Below are 25182 nucleotides of genomic sequence, written 5' to 3'. Positions count from 1 at the left end.
GAATTTGACCTTTTCATTGGTCACCAAGTTTACCATATTCAGCTACTTTCTATTGAGACATAAAGGGCTTTGAGGGGGAGCAGCCCACAGAGTCCTATTTGAGGAATGCCAAATGGTTCTCCAGGACCCAGCTGGTACTGTTCTCTCTTACACAGTACCCAGAACTTGTTAGGCTATTTTGGTTGAGTTATAATATTATTGTTCACAATGAAGTCTGGTAATAAAAAAATAATACTAACGAGCCCCTTGAGGAAAAAAGAGGGCAGCAAAATCCCAAACCTGCTGGTTGTTTGACTAAGAAAGTCAAAACCTTGTACTTCAGTTTCCTCGTCTACAAGATGGAAACAGTACCTACTTCATAGGGGTGTTATGGGGGTTATAAGAGTCAATATTTATAAAGCCCCTTAGACAGTGCCTGGCACAGAGTATGGGCCCTGTGTTCATTTAAAAATAAATAAATAAATAAGAAGGAAGGAAAGAAACTTTGCTCTGCTCTCCCCCCTCCCACGCCCCTCAATCGATTCTAGGAAACAGCTCAAAGCAGGAAGACTTTGAAAGCTGGACATAAGGAATGTCTTTTAATCTCACCCCCTCCCCCCATTTTTCTTTTGTCAAATAATTGAGTTTGAATGCCTCTGATAAACACATCTGCCTCCTGTTAAAATGGTGCTAGAGAGAAAAGCTTGAGGCTTTCCCGTGTGTGTTGTCTAAACTCACAGATTTAGAATGTCTGAGGTTTGGCAAGCAGGGAGGGCCCAAGGGTTTGATCTTGGTCTCTTCGGAACACCACAGGATGAAGTAATACTTCACCCACCACAGCAATGGTGACGAGCTGTCTCCTGAAAGGTTTCCTTAATACCTGTAGGTGAGGCTTACGGTGTCTGGCTGGGAAGAAAATGAAAGGGGAGGGAGGGAACTTGGGAATTTGCAATAATTTTACAATGAATAAAATGTCTTTGTGAAGGTCTGCCACAAAGGTTCTGGCACTGACCAGTACTTTAACTCCCAAGCTGTGGAGAATGACCAATAAAATTGAAAATTCTCTCAGTCTGTTGGTATATTTTATACACATGTATAAAATACGTGCATAAACACATACACCCATATATAGGAGCCCTGGTGGCACAATGGTGAGCTCTTGGCTGCTAACTGAAAGGTCAGCAGTTGGAACCCACCAGCCACATGAGGGAGAAAAGACCTGGTGATCTACTCCTTTAAAGATTATAGCCTAGAAAACTCCATGGGGAAGTTCTGTTCTGTCTTTATAGGGTTTCTTTGAGTCGGAATAGGCTCAATGCGAAACAACAACACATAAATAATTTAAACTTAGGGATACAGGATGTGGCCACAGGGGGGTGTGGGTCTTTGCTAACGCCCACTTTTAGATCACAATCTCAAAGAGTTGTATGGCCAGAGATTACAAGGATGAAATCATGTCTTAAAGTCCTGTTTATTTAGATTTTTGCACCGGGAGCAGTCTCTACTCATACTCGGCCTATCAGGTCCTCTCTCCTGGGGATCGCAGTTGGGTTTCTGAGATGCCATTGAGTGTCTGTTGGATTTTTACAGAAAGAACTGGAGCCAAGTCAGCGACGGGACATTGTGTTAGGATCTTATGCCTAAAAGAGTTACATACAGTAACATACAGTCAAATTCACCAGTTTTAGTGTGCAGTTCTAAGCGTTTGGCAAACGCATAGTCCTGTAATCACCATCACAAAGAAGATTTAGAACTTTTCCATTGCCCCCAAATTTCCCTTATGTCCATTTGTGGACCACCACACTTCCCACCCACAGCCCTGGCAACCACGGACCTGTTTTTCTCCCCTGTGGTTCTGCCTTTTACAGTGTCAGTAAGACTTCTCTGATCTTTGAACCCAGGTCAAGTGACAAGCTCTGTTAGGACCCTGTAGCCCTTATAATGATGACAATCATACATGCAACAGATGAATAAGTCATTCGATGTCCATCTCTTCTGCTACACTGTAAGGTCGGGGGGGCAGCAGAGACTGGTCAGTTCCTTACTGTATCCTGGAAGCGTCTTTCATAAAGCAGATGCCCAACAGATACCATTAATGAGTGAATAAATGAGTGATTGAATGACTCCAAGACAAGTGCTCTAAGTCACCAGTGATGTAGCAAGAGCAATGTGATATTCAGTGGTATCAAATATGTCATAATATAAAGCACCCAGAGACTACATAATTCAAGCATTCCTGAAAGGGATGAGTAAATTCTGGAATAATATTGACTTTGATTATTAGAAATCAGAATCATCCCAAAGGCTTAATCAGTGTCGTCATCCCTCGGTATCCACGGGGGATTGGTTCTGGGACCCTCTGTGGATACCCAAATCCATGGATGCTCAAGATCCCTATATACAATGGTGTGGTATTTGCAGACAACCTACACACATGCTTCCGCATACTTTAAAGCATCTCTAGATTACTTGTAATACCCAATGCAATGTAAATGCTACGTGAATAGTTGTTACACTGTATTGTGTAGGGAATAATGACAAGACTGGAGGTGAATAAAGCTCCAACAATGAGTGCTGGAGAGAAGCTGAGGATCTGAGATGCTGGAGGCCACAGCACGGGGTGCCTTACATCACTTCAATTGCCTGGATTCAGTGTAGTGCTCGGTGTGTGGCAAATTCAAGTTTTGCTTTTTGGAACTTTCTTTTTGTTCCCCAAATATATTCTATCTGAGATTGGTTGAACCCATGGCCGCAGAACCTATGGATACTGAGGGGCTGACAGTATTCAATTAATTAAAACTAAGATAGAAACTTGCTTAACTGCTTCACACTGGCTTTGCCTTTATTTTGTTTAACTGCATTTTTAAAACTATTTTGTGCTCCATATATTTTGCAGCAGATCTGACATTACAGTGACACTTAGGAGCAAGATCATGAAATCCTCAAAGTCAAGCTTATTTTCCATGTGCTCTTCCAGTTCAGAAAGGATCTGTCTGTATTTTGGCTTGGTTTCTTGTCCCTGTGAGAATGAAGAAGGGTAAGTAAAAACCCAACGTGCTGTGCTGCCCTGAGTTCACGGTAATAAGCTATAATGAACATCATTAGCAATAACTGCCTGTCAAGTTGCTGCCGGTGCTATCAGCTGAGCACTGGTTTAAATATTTTTAGGACTTACCTCATTTCATCCTCGCGGTAACCTTATTGGATAAGTACTGCTGTTATTCCTGTTTTGTGATGCATCATCAGAGATTCAGTGAGAATTCAGGAACTTGCCCAAAGTTAGGTGCTATTGGTACAGACTGGATTCTTAGCCTCATCTATGGATCCAGAAGCCTTGCTCTTACCTACTAAGCTATCAGCCCCTCCATGGACATAGATATGGTTATGTTTTCAGATTTTCAAAATCAAATCCCTTAATAAGGAGCCCTGGTGGCATAATGGAGCCCTTGTCTGTTAGGCAAAATTTTGGTGGGACAAACCCACCCAGTAGCTCCTCGGGAGAAAGGCCTGATGATCTGCTCCCATGAAGATTACAGCCTAGGAAACCCTATGGGGCACTGCCCTGTAACATGGGGTCGCTATGAGCCGGAACTGACTCAGTGGCACTCAGCAACAAACAACAACATTTACTATGGGAAGCGTCCACTTTGTGTTCACTAGCAACATGGAATAACAGCTGCTAAAAGAGAATATGTGCTTGGGAAGGTGGTTAAGCATAAATGAAACCCAAGTTCACAGTCCTCACAAACAGTAAGACTGAAGGAAAAACTGATCAGTATATTTAATTAATTAAAAGTCAGATAGAAACTCTTTAATTGTACATAAAAGGAGTGACTTTTCAGTTTCAAACCACTGCAGTGACACTAAAAACATTAGGGTCATTTGATTCACTGTTGCACTGAGCTAGGTTTACATTTAGTTCAGCCCAGACTTCTCACTCATGTGCCAGCTGTCAGATACATCACACCAAAGACTAGGGCACTTGACACGTTCCACTTAGAGGCTTCAGCCAGTTCTTGCTTCTCTAGACTGGCTCTCCTCAAGAGATCACTGATGCAGAGACGGCGAAGGGAGCCCTCCTCCCAGGTCTGAGAGCTGAGTACTGTTTTGAAAGGGTCAGATTCCAACACAGCGATTGGACTGTTTTACTAGTGGAGTGGTCTACTGTTGGCTCAAAGGTCTGAGATGAGTGTAGGTCTTCCTCCATTTTTCTGTGTATTGTAAGACCAGGAAGCTGACGAGGTCCAGTCCTCTTGGGACATGATCAGTCATCTTGCTTTCTATCTTTTTAGCAGTGCCTTTAGGTGCTCCGTTTTATTATATTTAAATGGCTATACCTGTTGCTGTCTAGTGGATTCTGACCCATTATGGCCTTATAGGACAGAGTAGAACTTTCCCATAGAGTTTCCAAGGAGCAGCTGGTGGATTTGAACTGCCAACCTTTTGGTTAGCAGCTGTATCACTTAACCACTGTGCTGCCAGGGCTCAAAGTAAAAGGCTAACCGTGTGCGTCAGAGTAGAGCTGTGCACCAGAAGATTTTCACTGGCTGATTCTTCAATAGATCACCAGGCCTTACTTCTGAGGAGCATTTGGGTAGACTTGAACTTCCAACCTTTCTTTTAGCACCTGAGTGCTTAACCAACTGCACAACCCAGGGACTCCTTAGGGTGCATGTTTGGACGTTTGGGAAAGGGGACGTTCCCCAAAGAGCTCAGGCCTGAGCCGAAAGGTCCAGCTCAGCTTTCCAGAGAACCCCACCCTGGGGTTTTAGGACAAAGCCCAGTTACAGATGAAGTGGGCTTCGCTGTCTTTGCCATTGGCTCTGCACATGTACGTGCCTTGGGGAATCTCCCAGAAGGGGTGGTCGGCCCAAGACAGCATTCCGAAGTTACATGTTTGCTGAGTGAAGTCAAACTACCGCCATTGGTACTGAGAAGGCTCCAGGAAGAACTGTTCTCTCAGGAGCCTCTAAAACACGGCTCTGATTGAGGGTGCCTCTCATCTCCAGCAGAGCAGCATCACACTGAGGCCTAGGTGTGTCTGCTGCTACAAAGACCCAGAAATTCCCTGCCTTTCCTGGCTTTAGCCTGCACTTAGGGGCACGAGGCTGAAGGTGTCTTTCCTAACGCGTTTGATTTTTAATATTTTCCTCTGGTGTCCTCAGAGGGGTGATGGATGAAATCGAGGGGATTCATCCACTGGGCCTTTATTTTCATACTTGTTAAGCACTTCCTGAGGATTTGCCAGGCCACCAGGTACGGCCTGGGGAAGCAAACATTACATGTGAGACCTGGTGCAGAAGCCATTACAGGTGAGGCCTGGTACAGCAGACGTTAGAGGGGAGGCCTGGTGCAGGAAATGTTACAGGTGAGGCCTGGTGCAGCAGACGTTACAGGTGAGGCCTCTGATACTCGGTTTGCATCGTGGAGGATTTACCTCCCCTTTGTAGGTTCCCCAAAGCTTTTTATCTCACACCAAATCCTGCCGGATAGTTCTGCTGAAAAAACGATAGCTTTTCTTAAATTTTTTTTTTTTTAAAAATAATGCCTGTTTAGTATAGAAAATTTAAAAATATATATTTTTTAAAAAGTAGAATGTACAAATAACCCTATCATCCAAAGGTGGCTGACTACTACTAACATTTCTTTCCAGTACTTTTTCTATGCATCACACCGTATCACACACACACACACAAGCATTTTTGAAATAATTACACACTCACAGGAAGTCATATTCTTCACCCAGCTTTCCCTGGTAGGTAGTACACTAAAAACATATACATAATATATATACATATACTTTTAAATATGGAATTACATCATTTTCTTTTTACTAACTCAGAGCACACATAGAACCTTGGCGATAACCTTCTTTTAAGTTCTTTCTTGCTCTGCCTACCAGAGGCTCTGCATGGGGCTCCCTTTTCTTCTTACACTTTTTCCCTTTGTCAGTATTTCCCAGAGTTTGAACACACTGCTGGCTGAATGTAAAGCTGTTTTTTGATACAAGAGTAGACGTTAATAAAAGAACTTATAGTCATCTGTTTTTTTTTTACTCTTATCTCCCACTTTCACCTACTGAATTTACATTTAAAATAAAGTATCCTTATAAAATAAATTTATTTAAGTACAGAGTGAATGAAAACAATTCTAAGTAATAATTGGTAAATATGGGAAAAATATTGACGATGGTATTGTAATGACTGAAGTTTGAGAAATCTACCCTTTGGTGATTTAGAGCACCCCCTTCAGAACAGTTTCCATCTATACTCTCTGAACTCTCAGTTTTGTAGCTGTAACCCAGATCTCTATCCTGACCTCTCAGCTCTAAATCCTGTTGCTGTCTGAGTATATCCACTTGAATGTCTCACTGACGCCTTCAAATCGACATAGCCTAACAGAACTCATCTTCTCCTGCTCACTTCCCTCCACCTCACCCTGTATCTGCTTATTCTCATCTTTCTCTTCTCTGGCAATGGGACCACCGACCATTCTCATTCTTCGCTCCCTTTCATCCTTCAGTTCTCACAAGCCAATCAATGATCAGGGTCTTAACCTTCTTCTTAACCTCCAAATGTCTCTTGTATTTGATGTTTCTCTCCATTTCACCACCCTACTGGGAGCCACCACCATCTTTTGTTTGTCTTGCTCCCCACAGTTACCCCCTTCTTCTCTGTCCCACCCTCTGCTCTAGTCTTGTCCACACTACAGCCGTTGTTATCTATTAGTCCTGGACTTAGGAACAATTCGTGGCTTCTTCTTGCCTCCAGACTACGCCTCTGAAAGGTTTGGGTTCTGCCCACCTCCCCAGCCTCATCTCCCACCATTTGACACTTCCCTTGCCTCCTTGGAATACTGACCTTCCAGAACCTTGATCTGCCTCCTGGCTGTTGCACCTGCCGTGTCCTCTCCTTGGACTGCCATTGCTCTCACCTCCCTGCTATGTTCTGCTTATTCTTCAGATCTCAGCTTATAACTTAATTTTCCAGTAGCCCTTCTTTGATCACTGCCCCAGGAGAGCACCTCTGTTCTACTCTCTCACTGCCCTTTGAATATTTCTAATTACTTTTCAGCATATCTCTTTAGTAGTTGTTCATTGTACTGGCCCCAGTGCCCAGCTCACTGCCTTTGGCAAGTGCTCAATAAGTGTTTGCAAAACAACGTCAAGGTGGCCTTGAGCTGTCGTCGTCGTTGGCTCTTCTGGCTAGCCAATATGGGTAACCCCTCTTTCTTCATGCATATTACCCTTCTCACCTCTGTGAAACCCCCAAATTGGCTATGCAGCAGATTTCTGGCGGTAGTTTTTCCAAGTTTTCCATCAGGGTCAGAAGAGTTTCTGAAAGTCAGAGCGAAGGTGGCCATGGCTTTTTCCAGATCTGAGCCCTTCCGTAGAGCTATGAGAGAAGAAATGGGCAAAGATGCTTCCTAGGTTAGAAATAACCCTTCCCCAAACTTGGGGCTGTATCTTCCAAGAGTACTGGGTGGAAGAGGGTTGGAGGGTGTCAGTGTGACCCTGTGCTTAGGCTCTTTTCCTCCCCCTCTGGGAAGGACATGGGGTTGTCTGATCCTGGCTCTTTAAACAGGGGAGAACAAAATTTCCTTCAGAAGCAATTACACTGAGTAGAATTAAGGTGGGTCCCTCAGAAGATGAGCCCCTCAGGTTGGAAGGCACTCAAAAGATGACTGGGGAAGAGCTGCCTCCTCAAGGTAGAGTCAACCTTAATGACGTGGATGGAGTCAAGCTTTCAGGACCTTCATTTGCTGATGTGACATGACTCAAAATGAGAAGAAACAGCTGCAAACATCCATTAATAACTGGAACCTGGAATGTACAAGGTATGAATCTAGGGAAATTGGAAGTCGTCAAAAATGAAATGGAACACATAAACATTGATATGCCAGGCATTTGTGAGCTGAAATGGACTGGTATTGGTCAATGTGAATCGGACAATCCTATGATCTACTATGCTGGGAATGACAACTTGAAGGGGAATCTTCAAAAAGAACATCTATCCCAAAGTGTAACGCTGTCAGTGATAGGAGAGTATCCATATACCTACAAGGAAGACCAGTTAATACAACTATTATTCAAATTTATGCACTGACCACCAAGGCCAAAGATGAAGAAATTGAAGATTTATACACTTGGCAGGGCTGGGTTTGGTTTGATTTTTGGACCAACATCTGCAGTCTGAAATTGATTGAACATGCAATCAAGATGCACTGATAATTACTGGTGATTGGAATTTGAAACTTGGAAACAAAGAAGAAGGATCGGTATTTGAGAAAATAGGTCTTGGTGATAGAAACCATGCTGGAGATCGCATGACTGAATTTTGCAAGACCAGCAACTTTTTCATTGCAAATACTTTTTTTCGCCAACATAAACAGTGACTATACACATGGACCTTGCCAGATGGAATACACAGGAATCAAATCGACTGCATCTGTGGAAAGAGATGATGGAAAAAATATCATCAACCAGAACAAGGCCAGAGGCCAACTTCAGATCAGACCATCAATTACTCATATGCAAGTTCACGTTGAAACTGAAGAAAATTAGAACAAGTCGACGAGAGCCAGAGTACGATCTTGAGTATATCCCACCTGAATTTAGACACCATCTTAAGAATAGATTTGAAGTGTTGAACACTAATGACCGAAGACCAGACAAGTTGTGGAATGACATCAAAGACATCATACATGAAGAAAGCAAGAGGTCATTAAAAAGACAGGAGAGAAAGAAAAGACCTAAATGGATGTCAGAAGAGAATCTGGAACTTACTCTCATCAAGTAGCTAAACCAAAAGGAAAAAATGATGAAGTAAAAGAGCTGAACAGAAGATTTCAATGGACAGCTCGAGAAGACAAAGTAAAATATTATGATGACATATGCAAAGAGCTGGAGAAAGAAAACCAAAAGGGAAGAACACGCTCAGCATTTCTCAAGCTGAAAGAAAAAAATTCAAGCCTCAAGTTACAATACTGAAGGACGCTATGGGGGAAAATATTAAATGAGACAGGAAGCATCAAAAGAAGATGGAAGGAATACAGAGAGTCACTATACCAAAAGCAATTGGTCAATGTTCAACCATTTCTGGAGGTAACATATGCTCAGGAACTGATGGTACTGAAGGAAGAAGTCCAAGCTGCTCTGAAGGCATTGGTGAAAAACAGAGCTCCAGGAATTGACGGAATACCAAGTGAGATATTTCAACAAAAGGATGCAGTGCTGGAAGTGCTCACTCATCTATGCCAAGAAATTTGGAAGACAGCTACCTGGCCAGCTGACCGGACGAGATCCATATATATGCCTATTCCCAGGAAAGGTGATCCAACCAAATGCAGAAATTATAGAACAATATCATTAATATCACACACAAGCAAAATTTTGCTGAAGATCATTCAAAAGTAGTTGCCTCAGTATATTGACAGGGAACTGCCAGAAATCCAAGCCAGATGTAGAAGAGGACATGGAGCCAGGGATATCATTGCTGATGTCGGATGGATCCTGGCTGAAAGCAGAGAAAATCAGAAAGATGTTTACCTGTTTTTTACTGACTATGTAAGGCATTTGACTGTGTGGATCATAACAAATTATGGATAACATTGCCGAGAATGGGAATTCCAGAGCACTTAAATGTACTCATGAAGAATCTGTACATGGATCAAGAGGCAGTCATTCGAACAGAACAAGGGGATACTGTATGGCTTAAAGTCAGAAAAGGTGTGAGTCAGGGTTGTATCCTTCCACCATACCTATTCAATCTGTATGCTGAGCAGATAACCTGAGAAGCTGGACTATATGAAGAACAGGGTGTCAGGACCGGAGGAAGGTTCGTTAACATCATGCGTTATGCAGATGACACGACCTTGTTTGCTGAAAGTAAAGAGGACTTGAAGCACTTATTGATGAAGATCAAAGACCACAGTCTTCAGTATGGATTACACCTCAACAGAAAGAAAACAAAAATCTTCACAACTGAACCAAAAAGCAGCATCATGATAAAAGGAGAAAAGATTGAGATTGTGAAGTGTGTCATTTTACTTGGAAGCACGACCAACAGCCATGGAAGCAGCAATCAAAAAATCAAAAGACACATTGCATTGGGCATATTGGTCGCAAAGGACCTCTTGAAAGTGTTGAAAAGCAAAGATATCACCTTGAACACTAAGCTGCACCTGACTCAAGCCATAGTGTTCTCAATCACCTCATATGCATGTGAAAGCTGGACAAGGATTAAGGAAGACTGCAGAAGAACTGGTGTCTTTGAACTGTGGTGTTGGCGAAGAATACTGAATATACCATGGACTGCCAGAAGAACAAACAAATCTGTCTTGGAAGAAGTACAACCAGAATGCACCTTAGAAACAAGGATGGGGAGACTACGTCTCACATACGTTGGACATGTTATCAGGATGGATCAGTTCCTGGAGAAGGATTTTATACTTGGTAAAGTAGATGGTCAGCGAAAAAGAGGAAGACCCTCAACAAGATGGATTGACACAGTGGCTGTAACAATAGGCTTAAGCATAGCAACTATTGTGAGGATGGCGCAGGACGGGGCAGTGTTTCGTTCTGTTGCGAATAGGGTTGCTATGAGTGAGAACCGACTCAATGGCACCTAACAACAACAATAGGAACACCACTGTATATAAGGGACTTAAGCATCCTCAGATTTTGTTATCTGTGGGGTTTCTGGAACCAATTCCCTGCTGATACTGAGGGATGAGGGACAACTATATTGTGATCCTGGTCAGACCGGTCGGTAGTGGTAGCTGGGCACCATCTAGTTCTTCTGGGCTCAGAATCTCACTGTCTTGACTACCATAACTATATAATAAGTCTTAAGGTTAGGGAGAGTGGTTCCTGCCCCTTTATTCTTCTTTTTCAAGATTGTTTTGCCTATTCTAGGGCCTTTTTCTTCCCATACAAAGTTTAGAATAGGCTTGTTTATCTACAAAAACCTTGCTGGGACTTCGACTGGAATTGTGTTAAACCTATAGATCAGTTAGGGAAGAAATGACATCTTTACTATGTCCACCCTTCCAATCCATGAACGGGTTATTATACCGTTTTATAAATGAAGGAGGAGCTGATCTTGGTAAGGACACAGAACCAATAAGTGGCAGAGCTGGATTTTGAAAGCATGTCGAAAACAAGCTTCATGAAGACAGAGACTTTGTTTACCTGTCTTGTTTTCTGTTGAATTCTCAACTCAGTGCCCACAGCATGATACCTGCTTAACAAACATGTGTTGAATGAATGACTTGCTTCCTGATTTCCTATGTAATTTCCGATTCTCAGAATCACCCTGACCTTTGACTTGTACCTACCATTCCCATTTCTGACTGTTTGCCTAGAGGCTGCCCCCTATCTAGCCTAGACCTGCAGCTTCAGAAAACTCCTTGATTCTGTTTCTGACTGTTTTCCCCCATCCTTAGCCACCTCTTTTCTCTACCTCTGCTACTCCCTCCATTGCTTAACGTTTTCCTGTTCATGGAAGCACAAGGAGAAGGCCATATTTCTTGTAGCTCACAGTTGGTCTTTTTGGGGTGTGTGTGTTTGAAATGTTGGAGTGATCTACTGCAGTATACTTCCTTTTTTAATGGTGGTAGCCTTGAGTTGAAGGAGCCCTGGTGGGGCAATGGTTAAGTGCTCAGTTTTAAAGGCCTTTAGTATAATCTCTATATTATAAAGCCCTGTACCTTAAAAAAGCAGCCCTGGTAGCACAGTGGTTAAGCACTCGGCTGCTAACCAAAAGGTCGGCAGTTCAAACCCACCAGCAGCTCTATGGGAGAAAAACTGGCAGTCTGCTTCCGTAAAGATTGATACTCTTGGAAACCCTGTGGGGCAGTTCTACTCTGTTCTGTAGGGTCGCTATGGTCAGATTCAACTTGATGGCAGTGGGTTTGGTTTTCTGGTTTAAAAATATGTGTAAATTCTAGCCCCTACACTGTTTATGGTGCCTTGGTGGTGCAGTGGTTGAGAGCTAAGGCAGCTGCTAACCAGTAGGTTGGCAATTTGAATCCACCAGCCGTGCTTTAGAGACCCTAAGAGGCAGTTCTACCCTGGCCTATAGGGTCACTATGAGTCAGAATCAACTCGATAGCAGTGGGTTTGGTTTGGTTTTGGTATAGTGGTTATCATCCCATTTGGGAACGGGTTTTCCTTTTTATATTAATGACACAGTATTAGTGTAGGGTGTGTTTTAAGTTAACCTCTTGAGATAGAAAAGAGCAGATTGAGCAAGCAGAGAACCAAGCAGAGATGGGAGAAGATAGATGACATGCCACATGGAGATCACCAAGAAACCAGGAATAGAAGCTGAGAAAGAGACAAGGGCTTCCTCCAGAGGTGACTGAGAGAGAAAGCCTTCCCCTAGAACCAGTGCCCTGAATTGGGACTTCTATCCTCCTGAACTGTGAGAAAATACATTTCTGTTTGTTAAAGCTACCAACCTGTGGTATTTCTGTTATAGCAGCACCTAATAACTAAGACGGGACTGAGGAATAAACTCCGTTTCTAAATAGTCCTATCTCTAAGAAGCAAATTCCTTGGAGAAAGCAATATTAATCCTTTATTGTTGTGAACTACCATAGAGTTGACCTCCTCACACATGGAGACCCCATACACAATGGGATCAGACCACTGTGATCCATGTTTGGAAGTTGACTGCCAGGCCTTTCTTCCTACTCTGTCTTAGTCTAGACTCTCCAGTGAAACCAGTTCAACATCATAACAACATGCGAGACTCCAGTGACAGTTCGTTGGTGGCTGCACTTGAGGCGCATTGGCCAGGAATTGAACCCAGGTCTTCCACATGGAAGACGAGCATTCTACCACCAAACCACTGCTTTCCCATTAATTCTTGAGGAGGTAAACATTTCTTTTGTAACCTGGACAGTTAATTTAATAATTGTTGCTGTTGTTGTGAAGTGCCATTGAGTCGGTTCTGATTCAAAGTGACCCTACGTACAACAGAACAAAACATTACCTGGTCCTGCTCCATCCTTACAATCAGTGTTATGTTTGAGCCCATTGTTGCAGCCACTGTGTCACTCCATCTCATTGAGGGTCTTCCTATTTTCCGCTGGCCCTCCACTTTACCAGCATGATGTCTTCCCCCAGGAACATTAGTCAAGATAATTAGTTAGGGCCTTAGTTTGAGCTGCTCTCCAGGGTCTGAGACTGTTGATGGAGGACAGCAGCCACTTGCTCTCCTGGGTGTCCCCTCCTGGTGAGGAAGGAGTGGATTTTTCAGCTGTGAGTGAATTTGCAAAAAAGCTAGGCACCTGCCTTGGTTCCTATGTGCCAGGTTCCTTCCATTCATAATCTTATTTAATCCTACTTAGTGAACTCGTGGAGGTAGGGACTCTTGTGTCTCAATTTTACACATTGGACTCCTATGCAGGGAGAGACTAAAAGCCTTAAAGTCACATTGTAGGGTGGCCAAGGTGGGATTTGAAGGTCTGCCTGACTTCAAGACCCATGGAAAGATCAGCCAGCTTGGAGTGCCTCCTTGCAGGGCATCCTGTGGAGGTTGTGATATCCAGACATTTTCCAACCCTGTGTGGAACTCTTGGTTTGACTGCTGCTGTCTGGATGAGGACTTCATTTGGACTAGCTACCTTCTCTTCCTTCTCTTTTTTAAAAAAAGCACCACCTTGCATTTCCCCCCAGACTGTAAAACAACATATGCTCATGGTAAAAGCACAAGTAGAAAATATTAAAAATAAAAGATGACGAGGACTTCTGGTTATCCTACCAATGCTGATGATATTTTGCAAGAAGCTTGGTTTCCTGTTTTTATGGTTGGGTTCTTCCCTTAATAAACCTAGCATGTTGCCTTCTAACCCCTGCCCTGTCTGCCTCACAGAGTTGTGAGGAGTATGCGAAATCATATTACAAAGGGCTAAGTGCATTAAAAATGCAAGAGATTGGTGTTTCTGTTCTGGTGTCTTTTATTAGCTCTCTTGCCTCTGCCCTGGGGGTGGAGGAGAGAGTGGTAACCCAGGCTGCTTATGTCTCCCTCTCCTGCTATTTTTTCCTAGCTCACTTTGTATGCTATAATAATACTGAACTGTGTGGGGCTTCCTAAACTCTCTATTCATCCAACAAGTATTTCTTGGCAGGGCCTATTCTAGTTCTGGGTGTCCCTGGGTTGTGCAAAAGGTTAATGTGCTCACCTGCTAACCAAAAGGAAGGAGGTTGAAGTCTATCAAAAAAAAAAAAAAAAAAAAAAAAAACACCTTAAAAGAAAAGCCTGGCAATCTCTCCTGAAAACTCAGCCATTGAAAACCCTGTGGAGCGCAGTTCTGCTCTAACACACGTGAGGTCACCATGAGTCAGAGTTGACTCCACACCAACTGGTTCTTACTGGTTTCTGCCAGTTCCGGGGGTGAAGTAGGGAACAATATCAAAAGAACAACCCAGTCTGGTATGACTCAAAATTTCCCACTGCAAAACTGTTCTGAATGGGAAAAATTGTGTAAGAAATGTGATAGAACAATTATCAAAAGTTCCTGAAATTGTATAAATTGTAAAAAAATAATGGTTGGTCTGTTGTGTTGTTATAATGTAAAAATCAGGGATGGATTACCCAATAAGCAAGGTAAGCATGGGCTAACTCGTGCTTGTTGTTGTTGTTAGGTGCTGTCAATTCTGTTCCGACTCATAGCGACCCCATGTACAACAGAACAAAACACTGCCAGGTCCTGCGCCATCCTCACAATTGTTCTTATGCTTGAGCCCGTTGTTGCAGCCTCTATGTCAACCTATCTCATTGAGGGTCTTATCTTTTTCTCTAACCCTTTATTTTACCAAGCATGATGTCCTTCTCCAGGGACTGATCCCCCCCCCGCCCCGATAACATGTCCAAAGTAGGTGAGACATAGTCTCGCCATCCTTCCCTCTAAGGAGCATTCTGGTCATACCTCTTCCAAGACAGATTTGTTTATTCTTTTGGCAGTCTATGGTTTATTCACTATTCTTCTCCAACACCAATTCAAAGGCACCAACTCTTCTTCAGTCTTCCTTATTCATTGTCCAGCTTTCACATGCATATGAGGTGATTAAAAACACCATGGCTTGGGTCAGGTGCAGCTTAGTCTTCAAGGTGACATCTTTGCTTTTCAACACTTTAAAGAGGTCTTTTGCAGCAGATTTGTCCAATGTAATGCGTCTTTTTTTTTTTTTTTCTTGACTGCTGCTTCCATAGGTGTTGATTGGATGTAAGCACAAGTAGTGCTTACCTTGCTCACTGGTAATCTGTCCCTGTCAGAGATTGTAAATTTGAAAAGAGGCTTTGATTCTGTAGGAAGGTGCTGTAGGGTTGGGAGAGAGACAGATGCCAGCCATACCTAGAAGCAGAATCTTTGATGTGGTGAAAAAATGTGAAAATTTTCACTATAGATTATCCAGTAAGCAAGGCAAGCACCATGCTTACCTTGCCTATTGGATAACCCCACTGGCAAAAATAGTAATACTGTCATTAAGATGAAGATTTATTTATATAAAAATTTCAAGAGTCTCTTCTGGAGAGTTGGCCAGCTGTCCAGGAGGGAAAGGCGACTGCAAAATCATAATGTCTTGCTGGATGTTTTCAGAACATGGAAGGGCAGCCCATGCTTGTTACTCTGTAAACATTCAAAGTCACACATTTTGGAAGAAGATAATGATCCAAGTATATGTGTTTTTCTTTCCTTATATTGCTGTTTCCATAGCAATATTATTATCTCATTACCTATAAAATTGAATTCTGAGGGCAGATATTTACACTTTGGGAATTGGCCACACTGTTTCGGCTCAATCAGCAAAGGCAGCCAGGAGTTGGCTGTACCTTGAGCACCACTGAATCCTCATGAGTCAGACTCTCGTGGTTCTGCTCCTGACATCCTGAGGGTGCAGCCTGTCCAAAGGCAGTGGGACTCCTGGGAGGTCACTGAATTAGGAGTTAGGGGATCCACGCTCTCATCTGAGCTCTGCCTTTAATGGACCCACCAAGCTAATTCCTGTCACCAGACCTCAGTTCCCACACTTTAAAAAGAACATCATGAATGTTTAGATGATACATCTGCAAGTTCCCGTACAACCCTGACATCTTTGATGTCCAATTATTTTAAAATCTTGACATGCCATCCTGCCTGAGGGAAGTGCAGACACCCCACGGCTTCCTTACCTTCTATTGAAGCCAGTTGTTTGGATATTGCAATGCTGCCAACAAAATGAACAAAACATAATAAGGCTTTGGGTATTGATAGCATGCTCCAAAGTAAAACAATACCATGATTTTAAAATTAACTTATTTAAAAAAATATTCGAAATACTATTTTATTGTGTTTAAGGCGAAAGTTTACACAGCAAATCAGGTTCCCATTTAACAATTTCTACACAAATTATTCAGTGATATCAACTACATTTTTCACAGTGTACCATCGTTCTCATTCATTCCTTTCTGGTTGTACCATTTCCAGTTCTCTAGTTCCCTGCCTCCTTACCTTCTCATCTTTTTGACCATTTGGTCTCATATAGATAATTTTTAAAAGGAGTTCATTACTCATGGGTGATAGTCTTTATTTTATGAGCCAATCTGTAATAAAATTAACTTATTTTGTTATTTGACAAGTGTTCATTGAGCACTCTAGTAGAGCAGCCAGCTGTCTGCTAAAAGCCTCTCCCCTTGCCACGTTGTAAAGAAACACTTGGCCAGAGGCTGGCCTGTTAACCCACATGTCCCAGGCTTCTTTGCAGTTATGTGGCAGTGTGACTAAATTCCCTCCAATGAAACTGGAGTGGAAGGAAAGCCCACATCTTCCATGTAAGCACCTCCATGCTCTTTTCCACTTTCAGCTGACTGATATGGAAATTACCATAAAGACTTTGAAAACCACGTGTTGAAGATGGCGGGGCATCCCTCAGCCTGGGTCCCTGTGTGGCTGCATGGAGCAGAGTTGCCACAGACCTGGGACCCCCAGTCTGGACTGTCATATGGAAAATAAAAATCTAACTTCTTGTTCTATAAACCCCTGAGATTTTGAAGTTTATTTGTTCCAGCAGCTTAGCCTAACAAACTAAAAATCTAGGTAGCCTGCTGATGGGTGGAGGTGGGTCAGTGCATGCTCCTTGCCCTCTATGGGTTTAGAGTCTGGAGGCTAAGACAGACGTTAAACACGTATATAGGGCAGAGAGGAATAAACCCAGTCTACAGGTCATGGCAATGACATTTTACCTGAGCCTAATGAATTGGTAGGCATTTGTCAGGTGAAGAAGGTGGAAGGGTGTTTCAAGCAGAAGGAAAAGCGTGTGCTGAGGCTCTGAGGTGGGAGAAAGCAAGACAAGATTGAAGAACCAGAGGAAATCCAGCGAGGCTGGAACCTGGAGCAGGATGGAGACAGAGGTGGAAGATGAGGCGGAAGTCAGCGCCAGGGCCAGAGCACTCTGAGCCTAGATCACGCTGAGCCTTTGTGGCCTCATGAAGGACTCAGGTGCCATGCTAAAGGCATTTGAAGAGTAAGTGAACGACAAAATCAGACTTGCATTTTTGAAAATTATGTCGCCTACTACATCAGAAGTAGATGGGAAAGGGGCCAGATTGGAGGCAGGGAGATGAATCTTGCCGCCTTTCAAAAAGCGAATCAAAGTTCACTCGATACTTCATGCCCCAACGGCTGGGGTAGCTTTTGAGAAAGCAAACATAAATAAGAACTTGGTCATAGGGTGGACAATTCCCCAAAAGGAGCTTTTGGGTTCAAGCCCTGGTTTTGGGACTGACTGGTGGAGGGATCATCTCCTTTGGGGGCCTTATTTTCTTCTCTGTAAAATTAGGAAGCTGGACCCAGATCTCCTGGACGCCTGGGGAGCTCATCTTCATCCCCTAAAGCTCTGCGCCATCATCATTGCTTCACAGGGTGACATTCTCTACCTCTATGCCGCCTGTTCATTTTGCTCAGTGTGCACTCACAACGTGGCCTGTACTCTTCTCTGTTGCCGTGGTCCTTGGCCTCTCTCTTCCATGAGTCTGGGAGGTCCACGGGAGCAGGCTGTGTTACCCCTATACCTCCCACTGCCCACCTACCAGAGGACTCACCACCTGGTAAGAGCGCAAAAAAATGTTTTCTGAACTAAGTAGGTCCCCTTAATAGAATTACAGGGGACAGATGTTTTTCATTTATTAGACCTCATTTTACACATTTGAATGATAGGAGGAAATTTCCCTCTGTTGTAGATAATTGGAAAAAATATGCTGTTCAGTTAAAATCCTTACCAATTTTAGATTTATAAATATTTCTCAAGAGGCAATCAAAGATATTTGTGTTAATCACCACTCCTTCAGTTTGCAGTCAAAGTCAAGTAGGTTCCTTTTGTTTTTCAAATTCAATTTAAAGCTGATTAGGGTAGGTAACAGGTGCCAAACTTACACTATCTTGGCTATCAAGCTGTTGAGATGAAAATAAAAACCAAACCCGTGGCAGTCCAGTTGATTCAGACTCATAGCGACCCTATAGGACAAAGTAGAACTGCCCTATAGGGTTCCAAAGAGTGGATGGTGGATTTGAACTGTCGACCTTTTGGTTAGCAGCCAAGCTTTTAACTACGATGTCACCAGAACTCTTTGGAAATATACTAGCAAGTTAAATGAAACTCAGTAAAGGAGAGCCAAGTGCCACTGACCTTTTAGGCATTTTCCTAGGTGCTAAAGTGGATGTTGGGGCTGCAGAAGGACTGGGTCCCACTTCCGAGTGGAGCGCTTGGTCCTGGGTGCTGTGGGTGCAGCCACACATAGCCTGGCCCTCTGCTGTGTGTCTGTCCTTCCTAAGCAACAGCCACTTGCCCACTGTTGCTATTGCCATTCACCCCATGACAACTATACAATGGCACTCTTAGAAGGGCTCTCCCTGGTGTTCCTGTATGTAGACATTAGATCAATCCACTCATTTAATAAATATACCTACTGTGGGCTAGGCACCATACAAGGTGCTGGAGGCGTCACACACAGGCCCTGATCTCAGGGGGCTTAGTGGGGGTGACTGATATTAACCAGGTAATTACACAGAATGTGTTACTCCATGAGATTGGCATAAGTCAGGGAGATCAGGAGGCATCTCTAGGGAAGCAGTGCTTGAAGAGAAGAAGGGGAAGGAAACTGTACTATTAGCAGGAGGAAGGCCTCTGCCAAACCCCCAGGAGCTCTGGTGGCACAATAGTTAGACGCTTGGCTGCTAACTGAAAGGTCAGCGGTTTGAACCCACTCAGCGGCTCTGCAGGAGAAAAATCTGGCAATTTGCTCATATAAAGATTACAGCCTAGAAAAACCCTCTGGGGGAAGTTCTAATCTGTCACATGGGGTCACTATGAGCTGACATCTACTTGAAGGCACCTAACAACCTAACAACCACAAACCGTGAAGTGAAAGGGAGTATCCTGTTAAGGAGGGATGAAAGAAAGCCAGTGGCTGAGTGGGGGGGTGGCTCAAGCTTATGCTGAAGAGGAAACAGGGCAGCTAGACCTCATGGGAACTTTTTACTCGAGAGAGAGAGAATGGGAAACTATAGGTTTTAAGCAAGGAGGCTAAAAGAATTAATCTTACATTTTAGGAAGATAACTCTGGCTTCGGTGTGGCTATTGGTTTGGAGAGATGGTCAGAGTAAATGCGGGAAGAACGAAGGGAGGCCACTGCATTCAGGCTAGCTTAGAGCTCTTTCTGTGAGACTGGAGGATGTGTCGACTCAGTCAAATGAGCGGTTCAGGGAAGACGTGTCTAACAATTGTGTAAGTCGCTGGTGAGCAGATGGGTGAGAAGAGATACAATTCTCAAGAGGAGCTAAGAATAGCCATTGTTCAGGCTACAAGTTGGCTCCAGGGGTGCTGTTATTGCTGCATCATTACTCGCTGGTCCACTGTCAGTATGGCCATGTCGCTCTTTCATTGCCTGCTCGTCTTTGTGGGTTTTCTTGGCTCTCTTCCCTCTACACCATGACCGATTTCCTCAGCATTTCTCTATTCAAATTTGGGAGGGACAGAGAGTTTGATTGGCCTATCTAATTACTGTTGCTGATACTAGTCACAGTTTTAATGCCAGCACGGCCCCGTTGATTGTCAGTTAGCCTATGGAAATATGGAGGCCGGTGAGAGCTGGGTTCTTGGAGCAGGGACCACCTGACGTGAGCTGTGGTTGGAAGGAGGCAGCTACTGCTAGAAATGCAGGCAAAGCCAAGAGGGAGTGGGGCAGAAATACCACATTCTCGGATCTCCAGCCTTCCATGGAATAAATCAACCAAGAAAAGAGCAGCAAGTGATTTCGATTCATAGCGACCCTATAGGGCAGAGTAGAACTGCCCTGTAGGCTTTCCAAGGAGAGCTTGGCGGTTTTGAACTGCTGACATTTTGGTTAGCAGCCGAACTCTTAACCACTACACCACCAGGGTTTCCCTGGAAGATGAAGTCTGTAAAAATCAGAGCACAGAGTAGGACAGGGAATAGAAGGGGAAAGAAGTAGACAAATGGGGAAGAACTAGCATAATGATGATGATGAGGACAATGATAGTTATGATGATAAGGATGGAAGAAAACTGCTGGGAATCTGAGGTTTATCGATAATCTTCTTTTTGTCAGAATTGAATTAAAACTGGCATTTGCAGACAAACACAGCAGCATCTACAAGCAGTTCATGTAATAATATACTATCTTTCCTCCACCACAACCTCAGTAACATCATGGAATGTTTAGGCTGTTTCCAAGGAGCCCTAGTAGTGCTAAGCTGCTAAATGAAGGTTGAAAGTTTGAACCCACGCATAAGCTCTGTGGAAGAAAGACCTGGCTCCCATAAAGATTGTTGCTGTTAGGTGCCATTGAGCTGGTCCTGACTCATAGCGACCCTATGAAAAACAGATGTAAACACTGCCCGATCCTGCACCATCCTCAAAATCCTTGCTATGTTTGAGCCCATTGTTGCAGCCACTGTGTCAGTCTGTCTCATTGAGGGTCTTCCTCTTTTTTACTGATCCTCTGCTTTACCAAGCACAATGTCCTTCTCCAGGGACTGGTCCCTTCTAATACTATGTCCAAAGTACATGGCCATTCTCGTGTCTAAGGAGCATCCTGGCTGTATTTCTTCCAAGACAGACTCGTTCATTCTCATGGTGGTCAATGGTGTATTCAATATTCTTTGCCAACATTATAATTCAAATGCATTGATTCTTCCTTAGTCTTTCTTAATCATTGTCCAGCTTTTGCATGCATACAAGGCACGTGAAAATACCATGGCTTGAGTCAGGCACACCTTAGTCCTCAAAGTGACATCTTTGCTTTTGAACACTTTAAAGAGGTCTTTTGCAGCAGATTTGCCCAATGCAATACATCGTTTAATTTTTTGACTGCTGCTTCCATGGACGTTGATTGTAGATCCTAGAAAAATTAAATCCTTGACAACTTCAATCTTTTTTCCATTTATCATAATGTTGCTTATTCATCCAGCTGTGAGGACTTTTGTTTTCTTAATGCTAAGATGTAATACATACTGAAGGCTGTGGTCTTTGATCTTCATCAGTAAGTGCTTCAAGTTCTCTTCACTTTCTGCAAGCAAGGTTGTGTCATCTGCATAACACAGGTTACTAATGCCTAGTTCTTCACATAGTCCAGCTTCTCAGATATTTGCTCAGCATACAAATTTGAGTAAGTATGGTGAAAGGATACAACCCTAATGCACACCTTTCCTGGTTTTAAACCACAAAGTTCCTCTCGTTCTGTTCGAATGACTGACTCTTTGTTTACGTATAGGTTCCTCATGAGCACAAGTAAGTGTTCTGAAATTCCACTTCTTCAAAATGTTATCTATAATTTGTTAGGGTCCACACAGTCTAATGCTTTTGCATAGTCAATAAAACACAGTTAAAGGACTTTCTGGTATTCTCTGCTTTCAGCCAAGGTTCACCTGACGTTAGTAATGATATCCCTGGTTTGACACCCTCCTCCGTATCTGGCTTGAGTTTCTGGTAGCTCCCTGTCCAGGTACTGCTGCAGCTGCTTTTGAATGATCTTTAGCAAAATTTTACTTGTATGTGATATTAATGATATTGTTCAATAATTTCTTCATTTCATTGGATCACCCTTCCTTGGAAGGGGCACAAATATGGATCTCTTCCTGTTGGTTGGCCAGGTAGCCATCTTCCAAATTTCTTGGCATAGATGAGTAAGAACTTCCAGCGTTGCATCCATTTGTTGAAACATCTCAGTTGGTATTCCGTCAATTCCTGGAGCCTTTTTTTCTGCCAATGCCTTCAGTGCAGCTTAGACTCCTTCTTTCAGTACCATCAGCTCTTGATCATATGCTACCTCCTGAAATGGCTGAGTGTCCACCAATTCTTTTCATACAGTGATTCTGTGTAGCCCTTTCATCGTCCTTTATTATTTCCTGTATCATTCAATATCTTGCCCGTAGAGTCCTTCAATATTGCAGTTTGAAGTTTGAAATTTTTCTTCACTTCTTTCAGTTTGAGAAATGCTGAGCGTGTTCTTCCCTTTTGGTTTTCTAACTCCAGGTCTTTGCATATTTCGCTGTAATACTTTGTCTTCTCGAGCTGCCCTTTGAAATCTTCTGTTCTGCTCTTTGTTTCATCATTTCTTCTTTTCACTTTAGCTATTCTACATTCAAGAGCAAGTTGTAGAATCTCTTCTGACATCTTTTTTGGTCTTTTCTTCCTTTCCTCCCTTTTTAGTGACCTTTTGCATTCTTCAAGTATGATGTCCTCGATGTCATCCCACAGCTCATCTAGTCTTTGGTCGTTAGAGTTCAATGTGTCAAATCTAGTCTTGAGATGGTCTCTAAATTCAGGTGGGATGTACTCAAGGCCATACTTTGGATCTAGTGGACTTGTTTTAATTGTCTTCAGGTTCAAGTTGAACTTGCATATGAATATTAATGGTCTGTCCTGCAGTTGGCCTCTGGCCTTGTTCTGACTGATGATATTGAGCTTCTCCTTCATCTCTTTCCACGGGTGTAGTCAATTTGGTTTCTGTGTATTCCATCTGGTGAGGTTCACATGTAGAGTCTCCATTTATGTTATTGAAAAAAGGTATTTGCAATGAAGTAGTTGTTAGTCTTGCAAAATTCTACCATTTGATGTCTGGAGTCGTATCTATCACCTAGGCTATATTTTCCAACTACCAATCCTTCTTCTTTGTTTCTAACTTTCACATTCCAATCACCAGTAATTATCAATGCATCTTGATTGCAAGTTTAATCAATTTCGCACTTCAGGAGTTGGTAAAAATGTTCAATTTCTTCATCTTTGACATTAGTGGTTGGTGCATAAATTTGACTGATAGTCATATTAACTGGTCTTCTTTGTAGGTGTATGAATATTATCCTATCACTGACAGTGTTGTACTTCAGAATTAGTCTTGAAATGTTCTTTTTGATGATGAATGTAACACCATTCCTCTTCAATTTCTTATTCCGGGCATAGTAGAACCATAAGATTGTCTGATTTAAAATGGCCAATACAAGTCCGTTTCAGCTCACTAATGCCTACGATGCTGATTTTCAGGTGTTCCTTCATTTTTAACGACTTCCAATTTTCCTAGCTTCCATAAAGATTACAGCCTATAAAACCCTATGGAGCAGTTCTACTTTGTCACATGGGGTCACTATAAGTCCAAATCGACTAGGGGTGGGCGTGGGCGTGAAGGAGTACCTAACAACAGACTGTTTACACACAATGTCAAACCATCTGGGAAAAATGTTTTTAAAAAATCCCTCAATCAGCGTGGCCCTTTGGCTGTTTAAGAGAAAAGCTTGCGTGTAATGAGGTAGGTGTCAGCGTGGGGAAAGAAAATATGCAGACAGCAAGTAGGGGCCTGACAAACAGCTCCATGTGGATTTGTTTACAAGTCCACAAAACCACCTGCCTGAAGGTAGAAAAGACAGGACTCATATGTCAACTCAGCAGGCTGCAGGCAGCTCAAGATTAGCACAGTATTAATGGTGCTGGAGGGCTGGTAAATTATTTTGAGTGAGAAAATACGCCACCACAGAGGCGCATTTTAATCAGCTTTACTGTTACGCCTCAGTCCACTGTCTGGTTCCTATTCATCAAAAATTAAAAAGCAGCTGGTAGGATGAGATTCTAAGAGGCTTGCCTGTGATGGTTTGGTTTAATTCTTTTCTCTGGTGCTTAGTTCTTCATTGGCGTCTCTGGACGTTCAGGGGCTCCAGGACTTGCTTTTTAGGGAGGTCTCCGAACCTCTTGGCATTATGCAATTTTTTTTTATTGTGGTAAATATATATGCAATAAAACATTTGCCATTCTACATTCTTCACAAGTACAATTCACTGACATGAATTACATTCATCTTGTTGCCTGACCATCACCACGATCCATTTCCAAGTTTTTCCATCGTCTTTAACAGAAGCTCAGCATCCCCTAAGCAATGACTACCCTTTTCCCCCACCCTTCTCCCTGTTCTTGGTGCCCACAAATAAACTTAGATAGCTATATACTTTCCTATTCTAGGAATTTCATATAAGCGGGATTATGCAATATTTGTCCTTTCGTGACTGACTTATTTCACTCAGCATGGTGTTTTCAAGATCTATCCATGTCGTAGCCTGTATCAGGACTTCATTTCGCTTTATGACAGAATAATATTTCATCGTGTCTATATATCACATTTGGCTTATCCATTCACCTGTCGATGGCCATTTAGGCTGTTTCTACCTTTTGGCTACTGTGAGTACTGCTGCAACTTTGGTGTGCAAGTCTTTGTTTTATGCCAGTTTTTTCTTGTGTGTGTGCATTTTCCTGGCAGGAAAGACTAGACTCTCAGAGTGACCTATAGCTACTGTAAGAGCCACTGCTGTAGGCTAATGCCACCAGCTGGTCACCATGCTGTCCTAGTGAAAGGAACGCCCTCCATTCCCACCCCAGCAAGGATGAGTGTGTGGCGCCTTCATTTTCTGCTCCATTAATATGATTGTTAACATTTAGGCATCGGGTAATTAGTATCGTGCTACAAAATGATTAAGAGCTATGGCTGCTAACCAAAAGGTCGGCAGTTCAAATCCTCCAGCCAATCCTTGGAAACCTTATGAGGCAGTTCTATTCTGTCCTATAAGGTCGCTATGACTTGGCATCGGCCCGATGGCAAAGGGTTTGGTTTTTGGCTTTTAGGTTTTTATAAACATTTCTTTTTATCTGTGAAAT

At 42.9% G+C, this 25182-nt stretch overlaps 1 protein-coding gene across 2 annotated transcripts; it reads right to left on the bottom strand.

The window, feature by feature from the left end:
* Positions 1-1221: 1221 nt before the first annotated feature.
* On the bottom strand, positions 1222-18765 carry SNTN (sentan, cilia apical structure protein). Of its 2 annotated transcripts, none has more exons than XM_049863107.1 (4): positions 18653-18765; positions 16161-16195; positions 7234-7373; positions 1222-1619 (listed from the first exon to the last, which is right to left on the bottom strand). In XM_049863107.1, the coding sequence occupies exons 1-4, from the start codon at positions 18760-18762 to the stop codon at positions 1614-1616; spliced, it is 291 nt and encodes a 96-aa protein (XP_049719064.1). In that variant the 5' UTR covers positions 18763-18765; the 3' UTR covers positions 1222-1613. The 2 variants fall into 2 exon arrangements, with proteins under 2 accessions (XP_049719064.1, XP_049719063.1); XM_049863106.1 differs by lacking the exon at positions 1222-1619 and adding an exon at positions 2514-2998.
* Between the last annotated feature and the right edge of the window lie 6417 nt (positions 18766-25182).

This window comes from Elephas maximus, chromosome 20 (assembly GCF_024166365.1).
Source record: "Elephas maximus indicus isolate mEleMax1 chromosome 20, mEleMax1 primary haplotype, whole genome shotgun sequence".
Classification (NCBI taxonomy): Eukaryota; Metazoa; Chordata; class Mammalia; order Proboscidea; family Elephantidae; genus Elephas; species Elephas maximus.
Note: the sequence above shows the minus strand (reverse complement) of the source record. Positions and strands in the feature narration are given on the sequence as shown.